General features: G+C 44.4%; 1 protein-coding gene across 1 annotated transcript; it reads left to right on the forward strand.

The window, feature by feature from the left end:
- The first annotated feature begins 3,999 nt into the window (after positions 1–3,999).
- On the forward strand, positions 4,000–7,536 carry LOC124017352 (lens fiber major intrinsic protein-like). The gene is made up of 4 exons (XM_046332604.1): positions 4,000–4,841; positions 5,308–5,472; positions 5,653–5,733; positions 5,915–7,536. The coding sequence occupies exons 1-4, from the start codon at positions 4,482–4,484 to the stop codon at positions 6,098–6,100; spliced, it is 792 nt and encodes a 263-aa protein (XP_046188560.1). The 5' UTR covers positions 4,000–4,481; the 3' UTR covers positions 6,101–7,536.
- The last annotated feature ends 3,064 nt before the right edge of the window (positions 7,537–10,600 follow it).

A 10,600-nucleotide genomic window follows, 5' to 3' on the forward strand; every position in this document is an offset into this window, starting at 1 on the left:
TTACTACTTGATTCCACATGTGTTATTTCATAGTTTTGATGTCTTCACTATTATTCTACAATGTAGAAAATAGTAAAAATAAAGAAAAACCCTTGAATGAGTAGGTGTTCTAAAACTTTTGACTGGTATTGTATGTACAATTTTACATTGCGTGTCTGAGTGTGTATACACATTCACAGGTATCATTTGTCATGACTCTCCTGAGATTATCTGAAGGATCGGGTTACAGTCGGTCCACTCTACAGCACGCTCTCTCTCGTAGAGCGGGAAGTCGGCTGTTTTATGACAGTCATAAATACCGAAACTTCTTTCCCCACCAAAATGAAAATCGAGAATTTCTTTGTTACCACAGAGAAAGACTTTGCAGTACGGTAACCTCAAAGGTTGAATAATGTAACAATATTTCTGTGACGGCTGGCTGAAGGACTGGACCAAGGTGCAGCATGATAAGCGTACATTTTAACTTTATTTTAAAATGACGCCGACAAAACGAAGAACAAAAAAACAAACCGTGAAGCTTTGGGCTATGTGCCCTGAACAACTACAAAGTTAACTTCCCACAAAACAGGTGGGGGAAAAGGGTACCTAAGTATGGTTCTCAATCAGAGACAATGATAGACAGCTGCCTCTGATTGAGAACCACACCCGGCCAACCACCTAGAAATAGAAAATCACAGACTGTCCACCACAGACTGTCCACCACGTTGCACCACAGACTGTCCAGGAGTTGGCGGATGCTTTAGTCCAGGTCTGGGAGGAGATCCCTCAGGAGACCATCCGCCACCTCATCAGGAGCATGCCCAGGCATTGTAGGGAGGTCATACAGGCACATTGAGGCCACACACACTGCTGAGCCTCATTTTGACTTGTTTTAAGGACATTACATCAAAGTTGGGTCAGCCTGTAGTGTGGTTTTCCACTTTAATTTTGAGTGTGACTCCAAATCGAGACCTCCATGGGTTGATACATTTGATTTCCATTGATAATTTGTGTGATTTTGTTGTCAGCACATTCAACTATGTGAAGAAAAATGTATTTATTAAGAATATTCGATTCATTCAGATCTAGGATGTGTTATTTTAGTGTTCCCTTTCTTTTTTTGAGCAGTGTATTTTATCATTACTCACCCTATCTGTTAATGTTTTGAAATGCTAAAGAGGCCTACCCTAATCATTGACACACTCACACAGGCCATTATCTCTGGCATCTCCATGTATCTGAGGCTCTCTCACCTCAAAGCTCTGCAATTCTGCTATTCACTGTCAAACAGGTCATCAGATCAGTGGCCTCTAATGACACAGGAGTAAAGTTGTGGGAGCAGTACGGTTGCTAAAGTCCGGGAACTTTAAATAAATTCCCAATTTTTCAGTAGGATTTCCTACTTATTCTTTCCTGATTCCAGGAATCCTCCAGTTGAGATTTCTGGAAAACTAGGGAATTCATTGAAATAGGTAGTGGGATCAGCCTTTCACAGACTCACTCCCTACCCCCTCTAAATAGGTAGTGGGATCAGCCTTTCACAGACTCACTCCCTACCCCCTCTAAATAGGTAGTGGGATCAGCCTTTCACAGACTCACTCCCTACCCCCTCTAAATAGGTAGTGGGATCAGCCTTTCACAGACTCACTCCCTACCCCCTCTAAATAGGTTGTTGGATCAGCCTTTTACAGACTCACTCACTTGCTCCTGGTTCGCAATTGATAATGGCCCTACTTTCCAAGGGTGTATCAGAGGAATTGGGATATGCAACAACAAAAACAACACTTCCAATTCACACATGCGTATTAATACACACTTGTATGTATGTGAACTAGGACAAATATAAGCACCCACCAAATTATTATTGTTATTAAAACAATACTGGGTTTGTAATGAGCAATTAGAGGAAACTACATTCATGTAAATATAGATGGAAAACAGGAATTTGGTTATATATTTATATATATTATATATTTCATTTGCACCTTCTTATTTGAGTATTTATTTACCTTGAATATGTTTTTGAAATGTTTTACTTCAACATTTTACTCTCAATATGTTATATTAGTGAAAAGTGCTAATGTATGTTTCGTTGCAATTTCTTATGTACATGTTTGTGATTACTATATAAAGCTATGAATGTTGTAGAATAAACACTTCGCAATCATTATTGAAACATCATAACAATTTGTGCACACACACACATATCTGCGTGTGCATAAATGCATGTGCGCACACACCATCTCATGCACACTCATGCACATATGCACCTTCAAACACACATGGATCTGCTCTTTCATCTATACACCCCCCCCCCTAACAAACAGTAGAAAATAACTGCCTCGTGCCGCCAGCATTTTGCATTGTGTTTTTTCGATGTATTAAAAAAGTTAAAATGGTGAGATCAGCGTTCTCCATTCATGGCCCACTGCCCAGTGACGGCTTTGGACTGGTCAGCAATATGCTCCAGCGTTGGAGCTCAATAACCCCCGTTTCCCCTGTCCCCTGCCACTGTCCTACCCTGTCCCTCCCCTTGTCCTCAGCCCCATGCATGGATTGTTCAGGGCTTTGGCTGCTAGTGGGCCACCCTGCCTCTCACCCCTCCTGCCTGGCACACACACCCTCATACACAATACAAACCTCTGCCTATTCAATTCTCCACTGAGCAGCCCAGCACCTCCTAGAACGCTGGCCCAGAAAGAGAGAGAGAGAGAGAGAGAGAGAGAGAGAGAGAGAGAGAGAGAGAGAGAGAGAGAGAGAGAGAGAGAGAGAGAGAGAGAGAGAGAGAGAGAGAGAGAGAGAGAGAGAGAGAGAGAGAGAGAGAGAGAGTCATGTTTACTGTTAATTTGTATTGTTTATTTCACTTTTGTTTATTATCTACTTCACTTGCTTTGGCAATGTTAACATATGTTTCCCATGCCAATAAAGCCCTTTAATTGAATTGAAATTGAGAGAGAGAGTGAGAGCAAGAGAGAGAGCAAGACAGAGAGAGAGAGATGTGTCTAAGTGATACCTGACTGTTTTGTCAGGGCTGCCCTTTACAATGCTGATATTTTTAGTTAGTTCACAACTTAAATATTTATTTAGGTAAGTTTTGAAATGTATTTGTTTTCTACCACTTTGGAGCAGTAGTCAAAGTTTATATGTAAATATGCATGCCTCTGTACTGTGCTTTGGGTGTCAATGTCAAGTTAATTGCTTTAAAGAAGTGCCCTATGCTTCTATGTTATGCAGACGTCTAAGGTCCCCATGTCACGCTCCCAGCTTCAATGTTTTGTTCATAGCCCTTAAGTAGTGCTTATAACCACTTACGTATGCCTAATACCTCTGTCAATAACACTGTTAGGATTTGAGGTCAGTGAATAGTGCGAGTGCAGCACCTCTGCCCTGTGGGAAAAATCTGCAAAAAACACATCTTATCAGTTGTAAATGATAACTACAAACATGTTTCTAAAACACCAAGCGGTTCCACTGTTCACATGTGGCACACATGCTCGATGCTAAGACAATGGTTTCACAAGGTCAGGCATTTCTATTTATGAGTCAATTCCGCACACTGTTGGCTTAAGGCTCATCTGTCTGGGGCCCCCCTTGGATCACTGTGTGTGTGTGTGTGTGTGTGTTTGTGTGTGTTCTCCGCCATCAGCACTTGTTCCCATGGTTATCATGGTTATGATGTGTCAACAGATAACATACAGTGCATATGACACTATGAGATTAGACAAACTCCTCTCATCACTTCTGTGGGGTTGATCTCCCCCCTAGTTCTTATACTCACTCAGTCACTTGCTCTTTCTTAATTGCCTCCTCCCTCTTGTGTCAATCTCACCCTTTTCTCTTCCTCCCTTACGGTCCCTCTCTTCCCCTCTCTTCTGTTGTGGGAGGCAACAAAGGGGTTAAATTTGTTTGATTTGGGCCATTCTGTGTGTCCACCCCTGGGATTATGGTGTCACTGGGCCCTGGGGGGGGGGGGGGGGGGGGGTTATAAAGCCCCCGGTGGGCCTTCTCCCCTCCGTCAGAGAGGCTAAAACGTCCCTAGGACAGTCCGTCTATTCCTGTCTCTACTCTAGAACCACCCCTCTAGCATCAATGCACATCTCCTCTTGACAACTATTCTGAGACACACACACACACACACTCCCACACACGCATACCTATGTTGCTACGGCAGGTGGCCAGTGGAGGCGAGCACAGCTGAGTTGATGTTTGACTGCCTTCGCGCCAACTTGAGATCGTCTGTAGCTTAGAGCTAGATCTGTCTGGTGGATTCCTCTGTCAACTTTTTTAACTGTTTGTCTTCCAACTGATTGGCTAAGTAAGACAGCGTTTGGGTCAGCCCAGCAAACTGACCTCCAAAGGGATTAAAACATTTTTTTTTAAGTGCAAACGAGCAGCAAGACTTTTAAAACGTACACGCTTACCTTTTCTAGATTCACCTTGACAACTTTTATTTTGTGAGAAAAACATTTTCTGTTACAAGGAGCGTCCAGTGAACAGTCAGCATGTGGGAGTTCCGGTCCATGACATTTTGGCGGGCAGTCTTCGCAGAGTTCTTCGGAACCATGTTCTTTGTGTTTTTCGGCATGGGTGCCGCGCTGCGCTGGACAACCGGACCCAACCACATACTGCATGTGGCGCTGTGCTTCGGCTTGGCAGCTGCCACCATGATCCAGTCCATTGGTCACATTAGTGGTGGCCACATTAACCCGGCAGTCACCTTTGCCTACCTGGTGGGTTCCCAGATGTCGTTGTTCCGCGCTTTTTTCTACTGGGCTGCCCAGATCCTGGGGGCCGTGGCCGGGGCCGCTGTGCTCTATGGGGTCACCCCCAACAACATGAGGGGCAACATGGCTCTCAACACGGTAAGGCACCACCCACCCACCAAGTGCACATCTCAAATAGCACCGGGCCTATTCCCTTTATGGTGCATTAAGGGTCCATATATATCAGCTCAAAGTAGCAAAACATTTTTTGGTAGGCTTCTTAATGCTAATGGGGATTTAGAATGGGTAGAGATGAACAGGTATTAGGGAATCATCATGGAACCTACTGGTAACTACAGTTGCTGTGGTACAATGACCACAAGACATGCCATTAGCGTTGTGTAGAGCTGAGGCCATAGCAGTGAAGCCCCTGAACGTTTTACAGTTTGAGTTATGTGTTCCATCTTCGATTGCTGTCATGTCCTGTTACAGGCCTTTAAAGCCACAACTAAGTGTATACATAATATACACTTAACTAGAAAGAGGACACACTTAATTTACAAAGTGAGTTGTTCACAAAGGACCTCAAGTCTGATGCATATTTTTCTCCTCTGGCCGTCTACAGCTGCAGCCTGGTATCAGCCTGGGCATGGGTACCACAGTGGAGGTGTTCCTGACCATGCAGCTAGTGATATGTATCTTTGCCGTGACAGATGAGAGGAGGAACGGACGCATGGGCTCTGCTGCCCTGTCCATCGGCTTCGCTGTCACCATCGGACACCTCATGGGGGTGAGCAACACACACACACTAACACTTACACACACTGGTAGGAGAAAACACACGCAATTCCCAAAACACTTATATCCTCATAGTGGAACACACACAAAAACAGACTTGCATTGTGTACAACAGAAATGTACTCTTTGCCAGTCTGTATTCTGAGCGCCCAATTGTCCTTCTCTGCTGTAGATGTACTACACCGGTGCTGGAATGAACCCTGCAAGGTCTTTCGCCCCCGCTGTGCTCTTCAGGAACTTTGTAAACCACTGGGTAGGAAACACACATACACCATAACGTAGAATTTGAAATATTTTGTACAAATATCAAATAATTAAATCACAATGGAGGATTCTATGATCTTATAGTAATGAATAGTGTAGCCAATATACAACATTACATGTTGCTTGTACCGTAACTTCATGATAAACTTTGTGTGTGTGTTGTGTTTTAGGTGTACTGGGTGGGTCCCATGATAGGAGGTGCTATGGGAGCTCTTCTGTACGATTTCATGCTGTTCCCCCGTATGCGTGGTCTGTCTGAGCGCCTGGCCACACTGAAGGGCAGCCGACCCCCCGAGACGGAGACCCAGCAGGACAACCGTGGGGAGCCCATCGAGCTCAAGACACAAGCCCTATAAACCTGCCCATGTCTGGGGACAAGGGAGAGGCCCTGTGTCCGCCAACCCCCACGCTGGCCCCATCCCATGAGCACATACACAGTCCCTCTCATTGACTCACTAACTAACACACAGGCACATGCAGATTCAGACATATATTGATGCACAAACTGTACACACACCCAGACACAGACAGGTTCACAACCGTCAACCTCAATATGCAACGAGACTCCTCTGCTTCCAACCTCACTTTGTATCCTGAACTGGACATGGTGTTTGATAGAGGTGACCAGTGCCTGCTCCAACAGTCCCACTACCTCCCCTCTTCTCCTCCTCAGCCACACCAAGTCTTCCCCTCACACACAGACTGAAGGATCAGACCTGTCAGCACAGAAGCATGTGAACCCTGTGTCTAGCAGGAAAACTAGGGGAGAGGTATGCAGGTAGGGGGTGAGGGTGAGGTATAGGTGGGTATGTAAGTATGGTCGGGGTAAGAGGTAAGGGTATAGGATAGAGGGTTGGGGTGTAGATGGGGTAAAGGGTTTGGGGTGAGAATAGAGGGGCAACACTCCAAGTTATTAGTTGTATAGGTTTGAGTCAGACCTGAGCAACTCGAGTCCTCAGGGGCTTGATTGGTGTCACACTTTTTCCCCAGCCCCAGCTAACACACCTGACTCCAATAATGAAGATCTTCAGTTTAGAATGCAATTAGTTTAAATCAGCGGTGTTTGCAAGGGATGGGGGAAAGGGTGACACCACTTCGGCCCCATGGACTAGAATTGCCCAGGACTGAAACCAATGAAGATGGGCATGCTTTTTCATTATTTATCAGATTTTATCTCTAAATTTTTTCAGTTTAATTTTGTTTTCTGCACTTCAGACACAAAACGTGGATGTATGAAACCATTTGATTTGAGCAGGGTTTCATTTTAAAATCACTTAATTTTATCTGTGTGTGTGTATGTGTGTGTGTGTGTGTGTGTGTGTGTGTGTGTGTGTGTGTGTGTGTGTGTGTGTGTGTGTGTGTGTGTGTGTGTGTGTGTGTGTGTGTGTGTGTGTGTGTGTGTGTGTGTGTGTGTGTGTGTGTGTGTGTGTGTGTGTGTGTGTGTGTGTGTTTGATCGAGTTCGCAGATTTATTTAGTTTATTTTCATTACGCTCCTGTTTGTATCATGATTATGTTTCATAGCATTATCAGTTTTTAAGACATTATCATTTTTCCTCCCTTCACCGTGGTATTTGCTATGATATTCATTTTTACACAAACCATCTGCTTTTGTGTTCAGAAAAAAACACAATTCAAAGGAAAGGTATCCCAGACTGGACTGATTCTGTTCACTGCAAAAAGGCTGTGTAAGCTTTTCATTGAGTCTCCTTTTATGATTTGATCCTTAATGGGAGCACAAAGCTGTTTAAACCATATTTAAATTAAAAATAAATACAAAAACTTGATACAAAATGTGTGTCATGTTTAGTTTACTCCATTATTGGTTTCATGCATGTTAACATTAGAAGCCTCCTCCCTACGCTTGTTTTATTCACTGCTTTAGCAAACTTGGATGTCTTAGACGTGTCTGAATCCTGGCTTAGGAAGACCACCAAAAACTCTGAAATTTCCATCCCTAACTATAACATTTTCCTCCAAGAGCTGTGCCCTGGACACCATATCTGAATTGATTGCCCCCCATCTATCTTCAGAGCTCGTGCTACAAGGTGACCTAAACTGGGACATGCTTAACACCCCGGCCATCCTACAATCTAAGCTTGATGCCCTCAATCTCACACAAATTATCAATGAACCTACCAGGTACAACCCCAAATCCATAAACCCAGGCACCCTCATAGATATCATCCTGACCAACTTGCCCTCCAAATACACCTCTGCTGTTTTCAACCAAGATCTCAGCGATCATCCGTAATGGGTCTGTAGTCAAACGACCACCCCTCATCACTGTCAAACGCTCCCTAAAACACTTCGGCAAGCAGGCCTAATCGACCTGGCAGGGGTATCCTGGAATGATATTTACCTCATCCCGTCAGTAGAGGATGCCTGGTTATTCCTTAAAAGTGCCTTCCTCACCATCTTAAATAAGCATGCTCCATTCAAAAACAAATTCACCAGGAACAAATATAGCTCTTGGTTCACTACAGACCTGACTGCCCTTGACCAGCACAAAAACATCCTGTGGCGTACTGCATTAGCATCGAACAGTCCCCGTGATATGCAACTTTTCAGGGAAGTTAGGAACCAAAATACATTGTCAGTTAGGAAAGCAAAGGCTAGCTTTTCAAACAGAAATTTGTATCCTGTAGCACAAACTCAAAAAAGTTCTGGGACACTAAGTCCATGGAGAATAAGAGCACCTCCTCCCAGCTGCCCACTGCACTGAGGCTATGAAACACTGTCACCACTGATAAATCCACTATAATTGAGAATTTCAATAAGCATTTTTCTACGGCTGGCCATGCTTTCCACCTGGCTACCCCTACCCCGATCAACAGCCCTCCACCCCCCACAGTAACTCGCCAAAGCCTCCCCCAATTCTCCCAAAGCTTCCCCCATTTATCCTTCACCCAAATCCAGATAGCTGATGTTCTGAAAGAGTTGCAAAATCTGGACCTCTACAAATCACCTGGGCAAGACAATCTGGACCCTCTCTTTCTAAAATTATCTGTCGAAATTGTTGCAGGCCCTATTACTAGCCTGTTCAACCTCTCTTTCGTATCGTCTGAGATTCCCAAAGATTGGAAAGCTGCCGCATTCATCCCCCTCTTCAAAGGGGGAGACACTCTAGATCCAAACTGCTATAGACCTATATCTATCCTACCCTGCCTTTCTAAGGTCTAAGTTAACAAACAGATTACCGACCATTTCGAATTCCACCGTACCTCCACTACGCAATCTGGTTTCAGAGCTGGTCATGGGTGCCCCTCAGCCACTCTCAAGGTCCTAAATGATATCATAACCGCCATTGATAAGAGACATTACTGTGCAGGCGTATTCATCGACCTAGCAAAGGCTTTCGGCTCTGTCAATCACCACATTCTTATTGGCAGACTAAACAGCTTTGGTTTCTAAAAATGACTGCCTCGCCTGGTTCACCAACTACTTCTTTGATTGAGTTCAAATCGGACCACTCGCTACATATTCGTCGCTAGACCCACTGGCTCCATAACTCTATGCTAGGTAAAGCTCCGCCTTACCTCAGCTCACTGGTCACGATAACAACACCCACCCATAGCACACGCTCCAGCAGGTATATTTCACTGGTCACCCCCAAAGCCAATTCCTCCTTTGGCCACCTTTCCTTCCAGGTCTCTGCCGCCAATGACTGATCACTGCACCTGTACATAGCCAATCTGTAAATACCCCATCCAACTACCTCATCCACATACTGTATTTATTTATTTATCTTGCTCCTTTGCACCCCAGTATATCTACTTGCACATTCATCTTCTGCACATCAATCACTCCCGTGTTTAATTGGTATATTGTAATTACTTCGCCACCATGGCCTATTTATTGCCTTACCTCCCTTATCTTACCTCATTTGCATACACTGTATAGAGACTTTTTTCTACTGTATTATTGACTGTATGTTTGTTTATTCCATGTGTAACTCTGTGTTGTGTGTCTAACTACTTTGCTTTATTCTTGGCCAGGTCGCAGTTGTAAATGAGAACTTGTTCTCAACTTGCCTACCTGGTTAAATAAAGGTGAAATAAAAAAATAATACTAGCACGGCAATCAGTGCCCTACTTTGGTTGTTGCATCGGATTGCAGTAAATGGGAATGACCACAAGGTGATGCTCCATACGTTTCTGGCTGCTGAGTTGTGTCACACCATGAATGATAGAGGCATCTCATGGTAAAAGGCTGTTTTAACATGGGCAGCTTCAACCATGCTTCCTCCATTTTAAAGTAGTCAAAGTAGTCAACTAGGTGGGGATTCCTATGGGTTGTAGCCTCAATGGAGCTGCCCATGCTGTCACAGACGCTATAATGGCATAGATGTAAAGATGAGTCCTCTATCTATCTGTGTCACACATAGCAGAAAACAACTCATGGGCAGGGTTCACCAGATAAATAAACACATGTTCCAGTGTCCACACACACACACACACACACACACACACACACACACACACACACACACACACACACACACACACACACACACACACACACACACACACACACACACACACACACACACACACACACACACACACACACACACACACACACACACACACATCATCATCTGAATGTACCAGAGCCCACAGACCAACACTTATACACACACACACACACACACACACACACACACACACACACACACACACACACACACACACACACACACACACACACACACACACACACACACACACACACACACACACACACACACACACACACACACACACACACACACACACACACACACACACACATCATCATCTGAATGTACCAGAGCACACAGACCAACACTTATATACACACACACACACACCATTTT

This window comes from Oncorhynchus gorbuscha, unplaced genomic scaffold (assembly GCF_021184085.1).
Source record: "Oncorhynchus gorbuscha isolate QuinsamMale2020 ecotype Even-year unplaced genomic scaffold, OgorEven_v1.0 Un_scaffold_1956, whole genome shotgun sequence".
Classification (NCBI taxonomy): domain Eukaryota; kingdom Metazoa; phylum Chordata; class Actinopteri; order Salmoniformes; family Salmonidae; genus Oncorhynchus; species Oncorhynchus gorbuscha.